Source organism: Cavia porcellus, unplaced genomic scaffold (assembly GCF_034190915.1).
Source record: "Cavia porcellus strain 051 isolate PalLab524CR breed Dunkin Hartley unplaced genomic scaffold, mCavPor4.1 scaffold_26, whole genome shotgun sequence".
Classification (NCBI taxonomy): domain Eukaryota; kingdom Metazoa; phylum Chordata; class Mammalia; order Rodentia; family Caviidae; genus Cavia; species Cavia porcellus.
In genome coordinates, this window is record NW_026947509.1 from 13,201,899 (window position 1) to 13,223,802 (window position 21,904).

General features: G+C 46.6%; 1 protein-coding gene across 1 annotated transcript in view; it reads left to right on the forward strand.

Moving 5' to 3' along the window:
• Nek2 (NIMA related kinase 2) overlaps positions 1-21,904 on the forward strand; it is a 41,783-nt gene that overhangs the window by 14,156 nt on the left and 5,723 nt on the right. The window contains exons 2-4 of the mRNA XM_003474223.4: positions 17,477-17,738; positions 18,658-18,875; positions 19,327-19,567. Of these exons, the coding sequence (XP_003474271.2) occupies positions 17,643-17,738; positions 18,658-18,875; positions 19,327-19,567 (555 nt within the window). The 5' untranslated portion in view covers positions 17,477-17,642. The remainder of the gene's footprint in view (positions 1-17,476; positions 17,739-18,657; positions 18,876-19,326; positions 19,568-21,904) is intronic.

Genomic DNA, 21,904 nt, shown 5'->3' on the forward strand with positions numbered 1-21,904 from the left:
GTGCTGCAGGAAGCCGGAAGCAGGTGGGGGAAGCAGGGAGGAGTCCCAGGGCTCTGGGGTCCTAAGAAAGCTGCGGGGCTGGCGGGGGGGGGGGGTGGTGCTGATAAGAGGATGAGTAGGGCCCCCTCTTATAACTGGCAGAGTAAAAGGAATCTTTAAAAATTAGAATTTTTTGTGGTGTGGTGGCACATGCCCGTTATCCCAACTCTCAGGAGGCTGAGGCAGGAGGATCGCTGAGAGTTCGAGGCCGGCCTGGGCTGCAGAGTGAGCTCAAGGCCAGCCTGAGCTGCATGGTGAGACCCTGCCTCAAAAAGACAAAAAAAGCGGGGGGTGGGAGCAGCAGCAGCCAGGCTGGAAGCTGCACCTGGCCGGGGCTCTAAGGAGCCCGGGTGCCGGGACCCCGCGGACCGGAGCTGGGACCGGGTCGCCCTAGGATGTTTCCCTGAGCCCCTGCCCAGGCTCCAGGCCGCAGTCGCCCTCCGCGTCCGCGTCCTCTCGCACCGCACAGCCGCAGCCGGGACATCGGCCCCCAGCGTGGCTCCTCCGCGGAGCGGACGCGGCGGGACCGGGGGGTGGAGCTCGGCGCGGTTCCGGAGCTGGTAGGAGCGGGCGGCCGGGATGGGGAAGGCGGCACTAACTTCTGCCTCCTCCTCGCCTTGGTCGGTTTTCATTTCAGAGCTCTGGGTGGGACCCAGGCCCCTACCGCCGGGCTGCCCGCCCAGCTCTAAAAGGTCACTCCCTGTCCAGGGCGTTGACCTTGGCCCAGGCATAAGTGACCTTGGCCCTGCTGCACACGCGGCCTCTGGGCTGAGTCGCGTGATGCTGGGGCACCTGATGCCTGAAGTGCTGGCCTGGCCTGGGCCCCGAGACCCTGCTGCCCTGTGTGCGATGTGGGCAGGAAGGTGGAGCCGGCCCACACCTGCCCACATGTGTGCCCCTCCTTTGGGGGATCACTGTGCCCTCCTGACCTCCAGCCATGCCCAGTACAGGGGCCACATTGGCATCACTGCCACACCTGTCAACGTCAGCAGGAGGGGGCCTCCTATTAAAGCATCATCGAGGCCAGCACCCGTGGTGTGTGCCTGAGAACCCAGTACATGGGAGGCTGAGTCAGGAGGATCCCAAGTCTGAGCCCAGCTGGACAATATAGCTACTTAGCAAGACCTTGTCTCAAAATAAAAAATAAAAAGGGCTGGGGATATAGCTCAGTGGAAAGGCCTTGGGTTCCCTTCCGGGAAGGCAAACCAGACACCACTGTCACCAGCCACAACCAACAGTTTCAAGCTCCAAGATGCTGCCAAGCTGCCACGTGTGAAGATGCAGGTGTCGCATCTGGTCACAGACACCTCTCCGTTCACAGAGCCTAGGGGTCAGTCTCTTTTTCTGGCTGTTAATAGGTGATTTGTTAGCCTGGGTGCTGGGGATGGAGCAGGGCCTCACCCACGCGCCGCATGCATTCAATCACTTTTGAATTGCTTTCTCTGCCTGGGCTGCCTCCGTTTCATTCTGTTCTTTTGAGTTTAAAAACGGTACATTTGAGCTGTCTCTGAGCACACGGGTCAGGTGCACGAGGTGAGCATGGCGTAGGGCAAGCACTTCCCCAGGCCTGGCTCTGGATCCTGCCCTGGGCGGCTCCTCGGACCTTCATGAAAGGGCCTCTGGGGTGTCCTCTCACCTGCTCACCAACACGAGGGCAGGGAGGCTGAGGCAGGAGTGTTCTCCCTCTGCTTCTCCTTCAGGGACCTCTGGAGCTCACGTGTCACCTCCTCCTCTGCCCTACTCAGCGCACAGCCTCCAGGATGGAGACCCAGGCGCGTTTTTAAGTGTACCATAACTCTGAGGGGCGACTTGTGAAGGCAAAGACACCTCTCTGTCTGAGATTTATCGTTGCACTGAACAGGAGTCTGGGTTCCCCCAGTGCGCACCTTTGGGTGCGGCTTCCAAACAGTCCCAGCTTCCAGTGCTGCCCGCAGGGTCTCCCGCCAGCTGCTGCGGTGAGCTCCGGCTGCCTCAGTCTGTGCGAGGTTCTCTCCCGTCAGACAAGCCCTTCAGGACCGTCTCCACCGTGCCCCGTTCCTTCTAGGACACCATTAGAGTCATGGCTGCCTGTGAGCTCATGCGTTTTTTAAAAAATTTATTGGAGCATCTCAGGTACTTAACGACCCCAGTCATCCAGGGAATTGGGTCCCGTATGTGACAGGTATTGCTCATTTATTTCCCGATCCCCTCCTCTGGTTTCAGGCCCTCTTCCCCTCTGTGTTTAAAAAGCTCCCCCCATTTTTCCCTCTATTCCCTTTTTGTCCTTATCCCCTCTTTCCTTCCCCTCTCTGCCCTTCCGTGTTCCCTTCTTATTTGAGCATTTTCTTCCCATTTCCCAATATGTGCTATACACTTTGGTCCTTATTTACACTTTCAGTTTCTTACACCAGAGAAACAATGTGGTATGAAGCATGTGTGTGCGATTTATTTCACGTAAGAGTAGGCTCCTAAGGTGCATCCATTCAGCTAGAAATGTCTCAAGCTTAGCCTTCTTTATGGCAGGGTAGTACTCCCTTTTATAAAAGACGCAAATCTTCCTTAGCTGTTCATCAGTTGAAGGGGACTGGGCTGTTTCCAAGATTATTAAAGCTGTAAACATGGGTGTGCACATATCACTGGGATGTGATGCTTCTCATTCTTTTAGGAAGATTTCAAGAAAGGGAACAGCTGGGTCAAATGGAACCTCTAGTTTTAGATTTTGAGGAATCTCCACACTGATTTCCACAGTGGTTGCACCAGTCTACACTCCCACCAACAGTGGAGAAAGATTTCTTTTTCCCCACAGCCCCTGGAGCATTTGTTACTGGTTGGTTTCTTGGTGAGAGCCATTCTTTCTGGGGTGACGTGGAATCTCTGTGTTGTTTTAATTTGCGTCTCTTGAATGACCAGTGATGCTGAACATTTTTTCATATATTTATTAGTTGTGAAGTTTCAGATGCCCATTTTTAAAATCAATCTTTAAGTTTTTTTTTTAGTTCTTTACATATTCTGGATAGTAGTCCTTGGAGGAACAATTGGCAAAAACTTTCTTCCACCCTGTGAGCTGTCTCTTCATTCTGCTGGTGGTTTCTCCAGCTGTGCAACAGCTTTCATGAGATGGGATCCTAGATGTGGATTCTCTGTGATGGCTCCTGTGCAACGGGGTTTTGTTCATAAGGTCATAGGCTACACTGAAGTCTTCAAGAATTCTACCTGTTCTCTCTTCCAGAAGAGTTAGTGTTTCTGTTTGAATATTTAGACTTTTTAAATCCACTTTGATTTTAATTTAGTCTGTGATGAAAGATATAGGTCTAGTTTTAATCTTCAGGATGTGGAAAACCAATTTTCCCAGGTTATCTTTCTTCCACTAAAAGTGTATGGCTCCTATGTCAAAGATAAGGTGGCTGAGTATGTTTGGGGTTGTTTCTGCATTTTCTAATCCATTCCATTGATCCTCAGGTCTAGGCTTTTTTTTTTTTTTTCGGTCAGTACCATGCTATTTTTATTACAGTAGCTTTGTAGTATAATTTCAAGTCATGGGTTGTGATGCCTCCTGCCTTGCCTTTGTTTCCCAGGATTGCTTTTGCTATTCTAGGTCTCTTCTGATTCCAAATGAATTTTAGGACACCTGATCTATGCTATTGACTTTTTTAAATGCTATTGATTTTAGAGTGTTGACTTTGTATCCAGCTACACTACTGAATTTGAGTTTTAAATTTAGAAGTCTGTTGGTGGAGTTTAGAGGTTTTCTATATAAAATATCATGTCATCTGCAAATAATGATAATTTAACTTCTTCCTTTACTATTCTTTTACTCACTTTCTTTCTTTCTCTTGTCTAATTGCTCTGGCTAATGTTTTCAGAACTGTATTAAATAAGAGTGGCGATAGTGGACATTCTTGTTGTAATCTTGAGTTTAGAGTGTAAGCTTTTGGTTTTTGTCTACTTAGTATGATGTTGGCTGTTGGTTTGTCATAGATGACTTATTGGATTGAGATAAAGACCATCTATTCCAATTTTTATAGGGTTATTTTTTATGATAAGTGGGTGCTGGACTTTATCAAATACTTTTGCTGCATCTATTGAGATGATCATATGGTTTTGTCCTTGGCTCTGTTAATATGGGTGTATTACATTTATGGAGTCAAGTCATCTTTGCACCCTTGGGATGAATCCTGTTTGGTCATGGTGTGTTAACTGCTTGGTGATTTGCTGCATTCTATTTGCGAGTATCTTATTGTGGATTTGTTTTGCACTCATGTCCCTTAGGGAGATGGGCCTGTACTTCTCTTTTTTGGTTGGATTCTTCTCTGGTTTTTGTATCAGAGTAATGTTTGCTTCCAGGGATGAATTTGGTCATATTGCTTCCCTTTTGGTTTCATTAAAGAGCTTGAGAATTAGTGGCATTAGATTTTCTCTAAATTTCTTATAGAACTCAGCAGTGAATCCGTCAGGGTCTGTGCTTTTCTGTGTTGGTAGTTGTGTTGGATTAAAAACTTAAACACCAGCTGAACTGAATCAGTATGGTGCTGAGCATGGATGGCCCACCTGAGGAAAGCTGCCAGCCTAAAAGGAGACCTGGAGGGGAAGAGGAGTGCCGTGGATTCTCCCATGGTTGCTGTTTGGCATTGTTGGTTCTCCTGCTGTGCATTCTCCTGGAGGAGGTTATGGAGCTTCTTCCCTGATATGAACTCATCAGAAGAGCTCGGGACCTTGTTGTTGCTGAGAGTGGCTATGGTTCCCTTTGGGGAGCTCTGGTCCTTACACTGAGCATCACTTCCTGGCTCTGGATGGGAAGATGTGTGCCGTTCAATCTCCAGGAGAAGTTAGTCACGCTGGCTTCCTGATATGAGCTCATCTGTTCTCATTGTCAGAGTCTCAGAACCTCTCTGTTGCTCAGGACGGCTGTGAGCCTTGCTCCTTTCTTGATGTTGCTTCCTGGCTCCAGCGCAGATCCCTCAGTCTGCTGGCACAGCTCCTTAACTCTGTTGGCACAAACTTTCTAGCTTCCACCTCTGACCTTTGGGGCTTCCAGTACAGATCTGTGAAACAGATTGCATGAGTGATTGTCATGGGCTCTAGGTCTTCAGCTGGACTCATGCAGGCCCAGGCCCTTAGCTGGATCCCTTGGGTCCCAGTGTGTGGACAGATTTCCTGCACTTCTTGTATTTAACTCTTGGGTGACCATTATAAATAATACTATAAATTATGTGTCCTATATGTAATTTTTTTCCTTGTAACCCATGACTACAACAGTTTTTTAAATTACATCTTCAATTTGATTGACTGATACTGGTTTATTTACAATTTTTATATCTTATTGATTCTTTTTTTAAAGATCAGTACCAGAGATCGAACTCACGACTGCCTTCTTGCAAGGCAGGCGCTTATGCCACTGAGCGAAATCCCCAGCCCCTATCTTATTGATTCTTCCCTGATAATTCATATGCATCTAGAAATCTATCCATTCTGTGATTTCTGTCTTAGTAGAATGCAGGTACTCAAAGTAGGTATTGATGATCTGCATTTCTGCAAGATCTGTTGTGATTTTACCTAATTCATTCCTAATTGCATGAGTCTTTCTTTTGTTTTGAAAAAGATTGGCTAAGGGCTTGTCAATTTTATTTAATTTTTCAAAGAACCAATTCAATTCACTGAGTCTGGTACTGTTTTCTTAGTCTCCATTGCATTTTTGCCCTGATCTTTTATTTCCTCCCTCAAAGAGCTTGAGGCTTGACTTGCTCTTTTTCTTCAAGAAGTTTGAGGTTTAACATTAGGATGTTTATTTGAGATCACTGTTTTTCTGATATGAGAATTCACTGCTAAACATTTCCTTCGTAAGCTTTCAGTGTGTCTCATAAGTTCTGATATGTTGTATTGTTTAATTGCAGAAATGTGAATTTCTTCAATTTCATCTCTGCCCCACTGGTTCCTCATGAGGGTGCATTCCCGCTGCTGTAGGCAGTTCTCCATTCATGCAGTCAGGTTGTAATGGAGAGGTTGGAGAAATGGTCTGTTGGTCTATGACCGCTCCCGTTCACATCTCTGACGGTGGAGGGGTCCAAGACCAGTACCGGCAGGAACAGGTCATCGAGCGATGGGAACAATTAAATCCGTTCCCTGAAGTCAATTACCATCCACTCCTACGCCCAAAATCCCGAGGCATTAACCTTGACCCCGCTACTGAATCCATATTAGAGGCTACCCACAAAGCACTCAATCTTACTGACCCAGGGCTGGCCTCCGATTGTTGGCTGTGTATGATGATGGGAGAATCATGGCCGCTGGCCATGCCGTTTAGAGACTATGAAAGTGAACCTTACAATTATAGCACACCCTATAATTGCTCACATGGGCCTCCATTTCGGGTCCAGTTTATGGGACAGTTTAATGCATCCTGTTTCCAAAAGTACCCACAAAATAATAGTTATGATATTGTTGTTGGAGCGCTGGCAGTCGCCTCGTGTGAGTCCATAACCAATGTAAGTAGTAGCTCGCCGCTATGTGCCCCCTTTGGCAAAGTATTTGCTTGCGGCAATGGTCATGCTTATACCTACCTGCCCAGTAATTGGACCGGCCTATGTGGCCTAGCTTACTTGTTGCCTGACATTGGTATTGTCCCTGGGGACCAACCCATGCCCATCCCAGCTGTGGACACCTTTATAAAAAGACATAAGAGAGATGTACAGATTTTACCTCTCTTGGCTGGTCTGGGGATAACTGGAGCCCTGGCCGCCGGGACTGCGGGCCTAGGAGTTTCATTAACCAAATATACTCAGTTATCCAAGCAATTGATAGAAGACATGTCTATAGTTGAGAGAACCCTTCAGGAGATACAAGATCAAATTGATTCCCTTGCAGAGGTTGCTCTGCAGAATAGAAGGGGCCTAGATCTACTCACTGTAGAGAGGGGAGGTATCTGTATTGCCTTACAGGAAAGATGCTGCTTTTATGCCAACAAGTCCGGAATCGTTCGAGACCGATTAAAGAAACTGCAAGAAGACCTAGAAAAGAGAAGAAAAGAACTACAAGACAATCCCTTTTGGGGAGCCTGGAATGGCTTGCTCCCCTATATTTTACCATTGTTAGGTCCCCTGTGCTCCTTGCTTCTGCTCTTACTTATAGGACCATGCTTGCTCCGATGGGTCACATCATTTATTAATGGGCGCCTTGCGGCGGCCCGGCGTCAAGTACGCCTGGTTGCCCATGCGGCCCTGGCAGCAGCCCGTGATGGGCACAATGACCCCCAGGCTTACGCATGGCTCGCTCGACTGGCCTACGACCGGGTCTAGATGTGGCGGGTCTTCCGCACTCCTTCCCTATTGACACTACACAGCAGGGTAGATGAGTCAATGACGGGTAAGAGCGTGCCTCCCCAGCACGACTCGACCTAAGCCAGGCCCTACCCCATACTGCACGAAAGCCGCTGGATTACTAGAATCTGCCCAGATCTAGATGTCTCTCCGAGGGGATCACACGGAGGGGCATGAGTGCATGCCTATGTGCATCCAGGTTCCGTCCAGTTCACTCCTGGCCCTGGAAAAAGGACGAGGGTCTCAAGGCCTTGGTGGACCCGGGGATGGCCGACCAGGGTCCAAGCCAAGGGCCTACGGTGGGCCTCAACACAGGGCATAAGCCTCTGCACTCGATCCAGGGTGGGCTGCGATGCATACATTCATTCAAAGTAAATAAAATAGGGGGAGATGTTGGGAGCCGCGGCCGACACCGGTCGCCTTACTTGGCGGACGTAGGGCCTGTGGGTGGGAGCGGAGCCTGAGCTAGATTGCCCCTCCCATCGAGTGAGCCAAGTTGGCGCCTGCTTCCTGCCCCCTGATTGCCCTGGCGACTTAAACAACCCGCTCTGTAAGATAGTCTGCCTAGCAACAACTGATGTTAGCCAGTCAGCCCGCATCGCGCGCTTTAAACTGATTGGCCACTGTCACCCTATAAAAGTGAATGCCTCTCCCGCCACGAGGAGGAAGCACAGAGAGAGATAGAGAAAGTCCACCGGCGAGAAAGGGCTGGTGGCAGAGTGGAGGCCTCGCGGGGCCCACGCGGAGACAAATAAAGGCAAGGTTGCACACCGCCAGACTTTGTCGTGTGTCTTTCCTGCCGGCCGGGAGCGACCCCGACAGGTGCTATTTAATTTCCCTATATTTATGAAGTCCTTGTGACTTCTGCCGTTGATTTTCAATTTCATTACACTATGGTCTGATAATATGTGTGGGATAATTTCCATGACTTTGCATTTGTTTAAGCATGTTCTATGAGCTGGTATGTGGTCTATTTTGGAGAACACTGTGTGAAGCTGAGATGAATGTGCCTTCTGTGTGATGGAACTCTAGAAATTTACGAAGTCCACTTGTTCAAAAGTTTGGTTCTGTGCTGATATTTCTTTGTTGATATTTTTGTCTAGCTGATCTGTTCATTGGTGGCAGGCTATAGAGGTCCCCATTATAATTACATTGCTTATTTGATTTTTCAAATCCACTGATACTTGTTTTATATAGTTTGGTGCACTAGTATTTGGTGTACATATATTTATGATTGTTATCTTTCCCTCTTGCATTGTTCCACTACAAGGATGTAGTGATCTTTACTATCTCTTTTAATTTTGACTTGAAATCCACTTTGTCTGCAAATGGTATTCATGCTTTTTGGGGGGTGGTTTCTGTTACATAAAGTATTGTTTTCCACCCTTTCAGCCTATGAATTTCTTTTTGATGAAATGTGTTTTTTATTTGCAGGATATTGTTGGATTTTGCTTCTTGGTCCATTCTGCCAGTCTGTTTCTATTAGTGAATCAAGGTCATTGGCATTGATGGTTACAACTATACACACTGATTTATCCTTGTGTATGTTATTTTCCTGTTGTTGGATCCCTTCTTTTTCTCTTCTGTTTAATTACTTGTCTTTCTGGTAGATTGATTCTGTTGGGGTCCATGAAGTTATAATCTTCATTAACTCCTTCTCAAATGTCCTTCAGATCATCTTGCAGTGCTGGTTTGGTGATCATGAACTTCTTCAGAAGTTCTTTGTCATGGAAGTATCTTGTTTCTCCATGAGTATTTATTATTTATTTATTTATTGCAGTATTGGAGATCGAACTCATGACCTCACGCTTGCCAGGCAGGTGCTTACACCACTGAGCTAAACACAAGGTTTTTTAAAATTTGTTTCTTCAATACTTTTACAACTCTGTTCTCTTTTTGAATTTCTGAAATTTTGACCATAATATACCTTGGTATAGATTTTTCCTTAATTTTAAAGAGAACAAAACAAAATAAAACAAAACAATACAATGAGAATGACCTTGGATGCCAAAAACAAGACAGTAGGAAATCAACAATAGTTATGTACTGCACATTGTTATCCTCCAAACTGTTGCTCAAACTACTAGGTACAGGCATGCAAAATTAATCAAAGAATATAAGTACTAAGTTATTTCTTAAAGTTTTTATCCTTTCAAGAATTTCAGGTGTGTGGCTTCCAATTTATTTTGTGTCTACGTCTCCTGGATTTGTTTGGGATGAGCTCACCATGGGACGTGGCTTCTTATCTGTGCCTGCGGAGATTTTCTTTTTTGATCATGTCTAATTGGGGTTCAGTATGCCTCACTAATCTGTACATCAAATTCTTTTTCCAGGATTGGAAAGTTTTCTACTATTGCTTCTGTGAACAGATTTTTTAAATGGAACTTGCGCGATCTCCTGCTTTTGTCATTGATTCTGGTCAATCTTATATCATTCTTCTCTGCATCATCCAGCGGCTGTTGGATTGATCTTTTTTTGTGGTCCTTGTTATTTTAAGAAATCTTTCTTTTCATGTTCACTAACTGCAATTCCTTTTTTTCTGTGCTTTTTCTGCAGGGGGGAGGTTGGGATAGGGTCTTGCTCTGTAGTCCAGGATGACCCTGAACTCACTATGTAGCCCAAACTGTCCTGAAACTCTGCCACAGTGTCCCAAGAGCTGGGATTACAGATGTGTGCCACTACGCCCAGCTCAGTTCTGTCTTCCGTATCTGAGATTCTGCTGTCACACTAGCTCATTCTGCTGCATATAAAATTCAATGGAATTTTTAATCTCCTGGCTGTCTGTTTAAATCTATTCCATAGATTCTGTTTCTTTCCTATGTTGGGCATCCATGTGTCTTAGATACTACTTCTCATTGCTAAGACAAAATACCCAACAAAAAATTAAAGAAGGAGAGGTTTATTTGATTCAAATCATAATCAGTGACTCCAAGGTAGGGTGGCACATGGCAGAGGGGCAACAGTACATGGTGGCAGGAGACAGCAAAAGCAACAGCGAGAGCAAAAGGTGGGGAACCGCGCCTCTTCCTGCCCCTTTTATCTTATCCAGACTGCTGGGATTGGGGTGATGCCAATCCAGCTGGTGAAGTGATCCAGCAATCACCCACCCTTAATTCTAATTTCTGTGCACTACAAATCAGAAACTCTAGATTCAGCTGCTTCTGAAAAAGCCCACTTAAAAGTACACGAGGCTTGGGGGAACTCTAGACACAAACTGTAACACATGGTTTCTATCATTTTCCTAAGCGCCTCTATTATTTTTATGTGTATCTGCCTTAGAGTCACTAATCCTATCTTTCATTATGGCCACCGTCTCTGTAGTTATCTGAGAGATTATTTCTGATTTGATTTTCCCTAGAACCTCATTCATCTGCTTTGTTACTTCCATCCTTAGCACTGCAGAGGGTCTAGATGGGTGGCTTCTCAGCTGCTCCACCTCACTTCCCCTTGGTTTGCCTTTGGTGAGCTGAAAATCTATAGCTGCATCTTGCTTAAATGTCTTCTCATTTTATTTTACTTTACTTTTTAGTTCAATTCCAGGGCAAACTGCTTATGGCAAGTGACTTTATTGCCAGTATTTTGAACCCTTAGGGACTGCTTCTCAGAGATGTCTTCCAGGTGTAGCGTGGTTTTGGGTTCTGAGTCTGTTGTAAGATTCTACCTCTTCAGTTTATTGGGGATGAGAAGTTGCGGTCTATTTGGCTTAGTCTCTGGTTCCTTGGCACTGGCCTGTAGTATTTTTTTATAAACTATAGGCAACATAACTCATGGTATTCCAGGAAAAACAATTGATCGGAACAATTATGTCATCTTGACTAAAACATACAATCTGCAGTAAGACAGCATCAAACACAGCCTAGAAAATGACAAACTGTGGTAACTGTTGATTTGCCAATTTTGAATGTATAAATTAGATTTGTGGTTATATAACAAATCTAAAATGAACCAGAATATTGTATATGTAAATATACCTACAATATGGCTATTTTATCCACAGGAGAGGAAATTTAAAAGAGATTGGGGGGAATAGCAGAGGAAGAGATTCGAAGGAAGGCTGGAGGATAAAGGAAGTTTGTATGAACTTTAGGAAACTGACAAAGAAGACAGGAGGAATGAGAGGAGGAAGAAATAAAAACAACAGAATAACAAGAAAACTAGGAACAATGTTTACACTCATATAAGAACAAATAATCAAGAAAAAAGAAAAGGAAACAAAACAAAAAATGACAAAAAGAAAATTTTAAAAACACATGTACTTCAAGGAGTGTCTCTGCTGTCAGTGCTGGGCAGAGTCCAGGTCTGCGCTGATTAGCCCCAGCTGTAGATTTATGGCCCGGGAGTGGACAGTCCCTGAAGTTTAGTCCCACTGACATTCAGACTGCTTTCTGGCTGTGAGGCTGGAACCTGATCTGTTCAGCCTGCAACCCTCCATGTGCCTCCTGCCGGCTTGAACTCAGCTCATTAACCTGATTTGAACTTGGTTTGGCCTCATCCTCATCCTGACACTGGGAGCCACTAGGTGGAGCCAGCCTGCAGCCATTCTGAGTTCTGAGCTCAGAACGCCCGCTCCTGGGGGATGTCCCCAGTCACTGCAGGTAAACTGAAGAGGTAGACTCTTACAACAGACTCCACTGTGTCCCCTGCTCAGTTCCACTGGCATGTTTCTCTGTGGAGGCCTCTGTGGTCACCAGTGGTCACCGCGCATCTGCAGGTTCCAGCTGTCCCCACCCACAGTGAGTCGGACTCAGGGAGAAGGTGCCATGTACATCTCCTTCCGCACTGAGCTCTCTTCACTCCTCCCCTGGGCGTCCATTCTCACTTCAGATCCTTGCTGAGTCCTGAGGACCCACTTCCCCCTTTCTTCTCTTCCTCATGTTACTATATTCCAACCCTGGATCCCAAATCTCGGAGAGGCTGTTTCTCTGCTGCTCACCACTCCGCTATCTTCCCAGGATGCCTGTGTTCTTTAAACTTGTCTGGAAGTTGCCACTAGCACCCTGTGACCTTTTGCTTTTAAACATCTTCTAGCTGCTGATTGTTACAAGGGACCTTTTTTCTTGTAGAAATCTTTCAGAAGCATTTTAAGTATTTTCTGACTTTAGTATACTGCAAATAATTGTGGCGGTAAGACCTGGACCTAAAATGTGTTATTTTAAACCTTAAATCTGAGAAACTTGGGGGATCCTGGAAGAACAGCCCTGCGGCACCAGCTGCCCGGGGATTCCTGTGATCTGCAGCCCCCTAGTGGGCCTCTAGTGTAACATAAAAAGTGATGCTGAGAGCAGCAAGAGGCTGTGTCCATTCAGAGTGTGCAAAGGTCCATGAGCGCCCACCGCACTGTAGATGCTGGGGACACTGACGTGCACAGAACAAACAAACAAAATCATGCCCCAGAGTGACTTAAAACAGGGAAGCCAGACAGCAGAACCGGTCTGGGGCAGATATCACAAATTTCAGCCAGGCGTGTTGGCACACACCTGTAATCCTAGCAGTTGGGATGCTGAGGCAGGAGGATCACAGTGAGTTCAAGGCCAGCCCGGGCTCCATAGGGAGTTCAAGGGCAGGGTGAACTTTGTAGCCACCCCTCCCTCAAAACAAACAAGCAAACAACAAAAAATGAATCACAAGCTTGATTTGGGACCCATTTTGAGATTTCCATTAGTCTTCGTTGGGGTCAGAAAACACAAAGTGCAAATCATTTCTCATTTGAGATTTCACCAAATCTCAGTAAAAACAAAAGCAGAGCCAGACATGGTAGCACAAGCCTGTATTTCCAGCATTCAGGAGGCTGAGGCAGGAGGATTGCCACAAATCAGAAGCCAGTTTGGGCTACAAACTGAGTCCAAGGTCAGCCTGATCTGCACAGTGAAACCCTGTCAAAAAACAAAGAGCTAAGAGTAGAGGTACACTCTGGGATGCTGAGTGTACCACAGGGATGCAGGAGGTTTCAAGTTGAAGCCCTATCTGAGGAATTCAGTGACTTAGCAAGATTAAAATTTTTAATCAAAATTAAAAATAATAAAAGGGCTGGGGATGTAGCTCAGTACAAAGGTCCTGGTTCAATCCTCAGTATGAAAAAGCACAAAAGAAAAACCCCATTACAGCAGCCTATTTATGAGAACCACACCCCTGCTGGGGGTGTGACTGTGGGCATGTGTGGAGGTGCAGAGGAGCCTAGGACTTGCCCCACCTGCCCCCCATGACCCTCCCCACTCTGTGTCCTTCTCAATCCCTCCTCCCAGGACACTCCCCCCCCCACCTCGCTCATCATGGGGCCTGGCACCTGGTACCCAGCAGAGGCTCCTGTGCATTGATTGAAGGTGGATTTTGACTTAATGAGGCAGACAGGATGAATACTGGGTGCGAGCGCAGTCTCTGGAAAACTCCGCAGTACAGAGCAGTCAGGCTGGCTTGGGAGTGACTGGGGTTGAAACCAGTCAGGGGAAAGAACTGTTTTTGGGGGCTTTGGGATTGAACCCAGGGCCTCCATGCTGAGCCACATCCTCAGCCTTTTGTATTCTTTGAGACTGTGTCTTGCTAAGTCACTAAGTTATCCACGCATGACTGAGCTCAAACTTGTGATTCCCCTGCCTCAGCCTCCCAAAGTGCTGGGCACCACACCCAGCTTACTCAGGGACACTTTCAAGGAGGAACTGGGCTGGGACTGAGTCTGGAACAAAGGACGAGGGAATGAGGTGTCAGGAAGGGCAGTTTCCGGGAACCTGTCCTATCATCCCCGCGTGCTCTGAGGCCACCACTGTGTGCTCCTAGGTCTGTGCCCTCAGCTGGGCTGCCCTCCCCAGCCCCGTCCTGATATGGACTCATCCAGCCAGTGATCAGGGCTTGTGGTACTGTCCTTTACCACTCTTCATTACCAGGGCCGTTGCAGCCCCTTGGTCTGTCTACTAATGAACGCCCAGTGCATCCATGCCGTCATTACCCCGGCTCCAGTGAGGGCCTGGTAAACATTTGCTGGATGAACCCACAGCCTAGAAACTGCTGGCCATACTCTGGGATGGCTCCTCAAATGCTGAGTCTCAATCTGGAGCTGGAAACATTTGAAAACTGAGTGGTTGAACGATGTGTTGGCCAGCTTTCTGGTCCCTGCTACCCACAATTAGAAGGAGAAGAGGTGTGATATGGCTCACAGCTTCTGAGGGTTCAGTCCATGGTCAGGGGGTTCCAAGCAGAAACATGGTGGAGGGTGTGGAGGAGCCACAGAGTCTGGGAAGCAAAGCAGGGAAACAGTAGCATCATCAAGGGAGGAGCTGGGGACCAGATGTGGACCCCAGAATCACCCTTTCATAGCCCATAAAACACACCCAGAAGTATGCTTTACCCCCCCCACCACCACCAAGTGGCTCCTAGGCCGATCAAAGACCACGGAGCTTAACTGTCAGAAAGGCTCACCCCAAACCCTTGCACAGTTACTAGTAAGTGGCTCTGTCAGGTTTCACTTAGTGATTCTCTACTCCATGCTTCATGCTGGCTACCAGGAGCCTGGGGCTCAGCTCTGCAAAAGGACAACAATCAATAAGGTAAAGTGCCGCTTTGTGGACCATGTGGTCTGTGGCACTGTGGGGAGAGGGCTGACTGTCCAAGTGCGTTAGAGATGTTCCTGAGCACAGAGGTGACAAACTTGAAGGGGACGTTGAAAGACAAGGTTTGTCCTCTGGACAGATGCGACTGAAGTTGGGAAATGGAGAAGAGAATGGGGACAAAGTTCTGGACAAATGGAACAGCAGACACAAAAGCCGTGGTGGTGGTGGAATCTGAGAAAGTGTGCTTGGTTTGGGGCAGGCCAGCCAGAGAGCTGCACAAATACCAGTCTGCAAGGGGCACTAAAATATATTGACCTCAGTCACTTGTAGCTCCTTCCCTACCTTCTGAAACCTGAGTAGCTCCTACTCCTTTGAAACAAAACAGTGCCCTTGAATATTAGTTTAAAAATTCTCATGATTGGCAGTTCTAATTATCTTATGCTATATTCAGTGCATGTAACAAATTATTTTTAACATGGAGAGGTTTGTAATTCTTATCAATAGAAAACCAGGTTCTTTTTTTTTTTTTTTTTGTCTTTTTGAGACAAGGTCTCACTATGCAGTTCAGGCTGGCCTTGAGCTCACTTTGTAGCCTAGGCTGGTCTCCATCAATCCTCCTGCCTCAGCTTCCGGAGTGGTGGGATTACAGCATGAGCCACCACGCCTGGCTCATTTATTTTTTTAATTTATTTTTTATTGGTACATTTTTAGATGTGCATATTGATAACATTCATCATAGGGCATTTGTACCCATACATGATATATTTTGTACCTTACTTACTTTTCTTGTTGCTGAAACAAAATATCCAGCATCCAAAGTTAGAAGGAAAGTTTATTTAGCTGTTTGTAGAGGTTTCATTGCATTATTGGCTGGCTCCAAGGCAGGCTGGCATGGCACCAGTTCAAGGCAGCAGAAGACAGCAAAAGCAAAGTGGGGGGGGGGAGTGAGAGGAAGATGAAAGAGGGAAGGGGAGAGGGAGGGAGAGGGATTGCTTTGCACTATTGTGGCTCAGGAGGGCCTCAAAATCATAGTGATCCATAGGCATGGTGATGCATGCCTATAAGCCCAGCACTCAGGAGGCTGAGGCAGAGGATCACCACAGCTTTGAGGCCAGCCTAAGCTACACAGTGAGTTGAAGGCCACTCTGAACTGTATAGTGTTATAACCTAAGCCCCCCTAACTATCGCGCCGAAGCCGGTGGCCCCTCACAAATTGTGTTAATTACATTAAATTGTATTAGATTGTACATTCTTCACAAAAATAGCTTCGTTTATATCATAGCAATCTGTAATTTGGCCTTACTGTAAATGTGTGTTTTCCTTTTCCCTCTGAGTAAAGGATTGATATGTTAATCAATGCTCTCCTCTGTAAAGAATTATAAAATCTTTTTTTTTTTTAATTTTTTTTGTCTTTTTTATCAGTACCAGGGATCGAACTCACGACTGCCTGCTTTCAATGCAGGTGCTTATGCCACTGAGCTAAATACCTAATTGATATGTTAACCATTGTTGCCCTCTACAAATAACAGTTGTAGTGCTAAAGTAAGGTAACTACAGTTGTTAATTGCTGTTAGACTTCTCTATTCTTCTTACCTAAACTTGCTAGTATGCAGGGAGACTTGCAATTGCCGTTTCTGCTTTGTAGTGCGTCACACCCCCATCCTCCTCCTTACATTGTGTGACCAGCAGCTGTTTGTGGATTTACAAGATAAAAAGACCTGACTTTTAGCTGTGAGGTGCACAGTCTCCAAATTGGCTCCCGGAGGTCACCAGGCCTGGATTTTACCTAATAAAGCCTTTGCTTCCCAAATTTTAATTTCTTGCTTCCTTGGATTTTATACCGGGGTCCGAGTTATCACATATAGCAAAACCCTGTTTCAACCTTCCCCAACCAAAAAAACACACACACCCTCAAAAATAAATGCAAGGCGATTCTCCTGCCTCAGGCCTGAGTGCCAGGATTACAGGCTTCCGGTCTTAGGACCACCGTTTCTTCTGAATGTTCCAAACATCAGGGATGTCCGTATTCTATACTGGGCCATTAAGTTTGGTGTTCAGAAATAGTTTCATGACTGCGCCCTAACGTCATGTCTACACTTAAATCACTGCTATAAGGATCCACTGCCTTTGCATCAAGTCTGTTCTTCTTGGCGGTTGGACCTAAACAACCTGCCTGTGCTTCCATTTCCTCGTTAGAAATAACAGTAACACTAGTTCCTGCTATACAGGTCCGCTATAGTACAGGTAAGACACTGTACTTCAAAGGGCTTAAGAACGCACGGTTAGCACGCACGCGCGCTTCCGAGAGCCTCACCGGGGATTCACCCTTACTCTGCACTGACCTAGGCTTCCGGGAGGCCCTGCGCAGGTTCGGGTTACTAAGGATTCTTAAGACAGATCCTCTGACCTCAGGCACTTTGGCGACTTCAGCTTAGGGCTATGATTGCTAAAACCTGCCCGCTGGGGCCCTGTTCCCCGCGCCAGATTCCGCCCGGCTTAGCTCTTTCCCCTAAAGGTTGAGCTGAGTTGCAGCGCAGAACGGACTCCGACGTTGCCTAGCGACACGCTATTCCCAGGATGCCTAGGGTGTTGTGTTTTTCTTAGCCAATCAAAGACGCCGGCGGCTTCGCCGGCAGCCAATGGATCGCCAGAGCAGGGCCCGCGGCGGTTGAACTCGGCTGAGGTCGGCGGCAAGGCGGTGCGATCCGGCGCTGCGGAGTGAAGTTGGGGGCGGCTCTGCGGGGACAGCTCGGGTGCGGCCGACCCAGCCATGCCGTCCCGAGTGGAGGACTACGAGGTGCTGTACACCATCGGCACGGGCTCGTACGGCCGCTGCCAGAAGATCCGGAGGAAGAGCGACGGCAAGGTGAGCGCAGGCCCCTCCCCGTCTTCTCCCTGTCCCCGCCCCACCAGAGCTGCCTCGGCCCAGGGCGACCTCCCTGGGCCCGCAAGGGGACCTCCAGGCCTGTGGCGTGGATGTACTAAGGCCCCGGCGTCTCCCCATGGCCGGCATCTGTCATGTGTTTCTCTCCCCTTTCCTCCACCTCCCCTGCGTTTATCGCTTAGACGACAGATGGTGACAGCAAGCAGGGTCCCTGAGCTATTATTAGAAAACGCCGAGCGGCCCTGCAGCGGGAGAGGGGCGGGACCACCGCAGCCCGCGCGGTGGATTCCGTTCCCCTGCGTGCGGTCGCCCCGGCATGGACCCAATGGAGAGGGAGCTGCTTGCTGGCTTCCGACAGGGGTCTCACCTGAGCGTTCGCATCGGGGACAGCGCGGCCGCCACAGTGGCCCGGGACTTTGACCATCTCTCCCTGGGCATGATCGAACTGCCCTTTTGCAGTTTTGCGGTGGGAGCTGAGGGAGACCCTCTGCGCCGGCCTCTGCATCCTCCTTACGTGGCGACCTTCACTGCTTAAAAATGAAGAGTGCGGCCGTAAACTCCGGGCTCTTTGCGCTTAGTGAACTGAGTCACCGGATCGTGACCCCGAGTAGTAGGGTGTATTTAAAAGGGAGGTAGTCGGCGTGGTGGCGCACACCTCGGATCCCAGCACTGGGGAGGCTGAGGCAAAAGGGTGGTTGTGAGTTGGAAGCCAGCCTGGGCTACCAAGTGAGTTCAGTCAAAGCCAGCCTGAACTGCATAGTGAGACCGTGTCTCAGAAAATCCAAAAAAAAAAAAAAAAAAACCAAAAACAAATAAATAAATGGGAAGTAATTTTTTAGACTTCGAGACTTTATGTTGTTGAGTGTCTCCAGTTTATACTTTGGAAGCGTTCTTGTTTCAGATACTGGTTTGGAAAGAACTTGACTATGGCTCCATGTCGGAGGCCGAGAAACAGATGCTTGTCTCTGAAGTGAATCTGCTCCGTGAACTGAAGCATCCCAACATCGTCCGTTACTATGATCGAATCATCGACCGAACCAACACAACCCTGTACATTGTGATGGAATATTGTGAAGGAGGGGACCTAGCTAGTGTAATTACCAAGGGAACCAGGGAAAGGTAAAGGCATTTTAATTAATTAATTAATTAATTAATATATATTTATTTTTTGAGACAAGGTCTCCCTGTGTAGTTTAGGCTGACCTTAAACTCACTATGTAGGTTGGGCTGGCTCACACTTGCAGTGATCCTCCTGCCTCAGCCTCCCAAGTGCTGGGATTACAGGCGTGCAGGGAGTCTTTTGAATGTAAGCTGAAAATGGCTTTCTGTTCCTGATAAGCATCGAGTGTCTATATCAGGGATGAGTTCTTAGTATTGTGAAAGTGTGTGCCTGTATTTGTTCAGTGGGTCAGTAGCATTTAGAAAATCACTGGTAAATCAATATCCCTATTTCGAGGCAGAATAATTTATTTCTCTTTGAATACTTCTCAAAACTAGATAATTCACTTCATCCCATATTTGCAGTGATTTTACTCAGAAGTTTCATGCCATGCACTGGCTCTGGTTTCAGACAATACTTAGAGGAAGAGTTTGTTCTTCGAGTGATGACACAGTTGACCCTGGCCCTGAAGGAATGTCACAGGCGAAGTGACGGTGGTCACACGGTGTTGCATCGAGATCTGAAACCAGCCAATGTTTTCTTGGACGGCAAGCAAAACGTCAAGCTGGGAGACTTCGGCTTAGCGAGAATATTAAACCACGATACGAGTTTCGCAAAAACCTTCGTCGGCACACCATACTATATGTCTCCTGTAAGTGTTGCAGTATTTAGATACTTCACAGCATTTTAATGCCAAGCATGCTGGTGCCAGGAAAGCGAATTTTTCTTGGTTTGCTGGTTAGTAAATCCAGTAGTCAAGAATTGAGTGCTGTTTTAAGTTTGTATTTTTTCCAAGTAGACCACTGGCCATTAAATCCTCTATCAGCAGCTCAGCTCAAGCTTCTGTTGAATGGCTGCCATGTGATAAACTCTGGAATTGCAAAGATAAAATGGGTTTTGTCTGTGTTTCAGTAGCAGCCGCAGCAGCAGCGTTACCCAGTCTGTCCTGGGCACAGTGGGCACACTGGCTTCACACTCACTTGGAGTCTTTGTTTTACCACTTCACAGTTTACCAGGAGCTCAGCTTGGGCAGGTGTCATTTCAGTCAATCGATTTTTATATTAAATTTAATAAAATTATATATTTCCCATTATAAAAATTAATTTTAAAAATGCCATTTTTTGTCATCCAGTATTTAAATAATTGGACTGGGAAGTGGTTAAAATGCAGGCTTGCTGGCCACGGTGAACATCCTTGGAATGCCAGCACTCTGGTAGGCTGAGGCAGGAGGAGTGCAAATTTGAGCCTAACTTTTGCAATTTAGCAACTTAGTGTGTGTATTTATTGATCTTGTAAGAAAGTTCTTGCTCTGTTATTCAAGCTGCCCTTGAACTTGAGAGATCCTCCTGCCTCTGTCTCCCAGGTGCTTGGATTACAAATATGTACCTGTTATACCCGACCCACATCAAATCCAGTGAATTTTAGGCTCCACTTTATTCCTCTCTTGTTTTTTCTTTTACTTTTCTTTTTTTTTTTTTTTTTTTGTTCCTGCATTTAGACCCTGCTTGGAGACTGGACTTGGGGCTCGCTCACCTTGTGACATGTTTTTGCTGTGCTGATTCCCGTCCGTGTGCTTTTCCTGAAATGCACCCTCTCTGCTTAACCCACTGACTTTGTGGCTGGGTATTTGTGTCCAGAATTCCTCCAGGACCCTGCCGTGTATATCTGGGCGGACTTTCTTCCTCTGTGGTTATTTCCTTGGAGTGTCAGTCACAGGAGGGAATTGCTGAGGTGACAGGGCTGATGGTCTGGCAGTCATTAGGTATCGTCTGGTGGCTTTAGAAAGGAGAGTCTATTAGGGCCAGCATCTGTGTGACATCCAGCAGGATCCACACGTGGACATGTTCATTATCTTGGTTTTTGTTTGTTTGTGATGGCCTTGCTAAGTGACTCAGAATGGGCTCACACTTGGAATCCTCTTGCCTCAGCCTCCTGCATGCTGAGATGGCAGACTTGTGCCCAGCTTATAGTTTCTCTAAAACTTTTCAAATCTTTATAAAGGTGTGTTCCCAGATTTGACTGCACTGTAAAACTTTACAGATTTATGATTTATTTTTGAGTAAGATTAGACGTGGCCAGAACAATGTCATTTTCTACCGTATCGAATTCCAAATAGAAAGCCTTTAACACAAAGGAAGGTTATGTATATGTGGTTTTTGAAAAATTTGAAACCCATGGTCTTTGTTTCATTTTTCCTTCTGCTTTAGTAATGAGATGAGTTCAGTTCTCCTGAGGCGTAATTGTCAGGGATTGATGTCAGAGGCAGCGGCTGGGTTCTGACTGCCGAGCGGACTCCCCAGGGCTTGGTACTAGCCTGGCACTCTGGAGACCGAGTGACCTGGTAGTGAGTTACCGAAAGGCAAACAGTTCAAATGGGTAACCAGCAGATCAGTGGCTGCCAAGGTGCATACAGTAGACAAAAAAATACTTGTATAATTTCATTAGCTATTTCTGTTTGTGTCCATTTATATATAGGCTGGATATGTATTTTGGTTATTCTGGTGTTTTCTCTTGTCCTTTTAAAATAGTTTTTACGAGCTGGATGTGGTGCATCCACCTGTAATCCTAGCACTTGGGAGGCAGAGGCAGGAGGCCCCGGTGTTTGAGGTCAGTTTGGGCAACCTAGCACAATAAAATATCTAATGAAATCAAATGGGGTTTCTAGATTATGAATGCCCTGAGGGTAGAGCACTCTCATATTCTCACTCGAATTCTTAGTATCTAGACTGCATTCAACATTTTTATTGATGTATGACTTAGGAGTTGAGTTTATATGTAAGTATGTTGAAATAAAATCATTGCCTTTTCCCTATTATATTTACATATGAGTGTATATTTTTTTTCATTGCTAGGCAGTGACCCCAGGCCCCTTGCACATGCTAAGCAAATGCGCTATCACTGAGTTACAGCCTTACCTTTCCATGATAAATTTAAAGATAAAAGTGTGAATTACCGCCTCTTGTTATTGTGGTGTAAGCAGAATTCACCT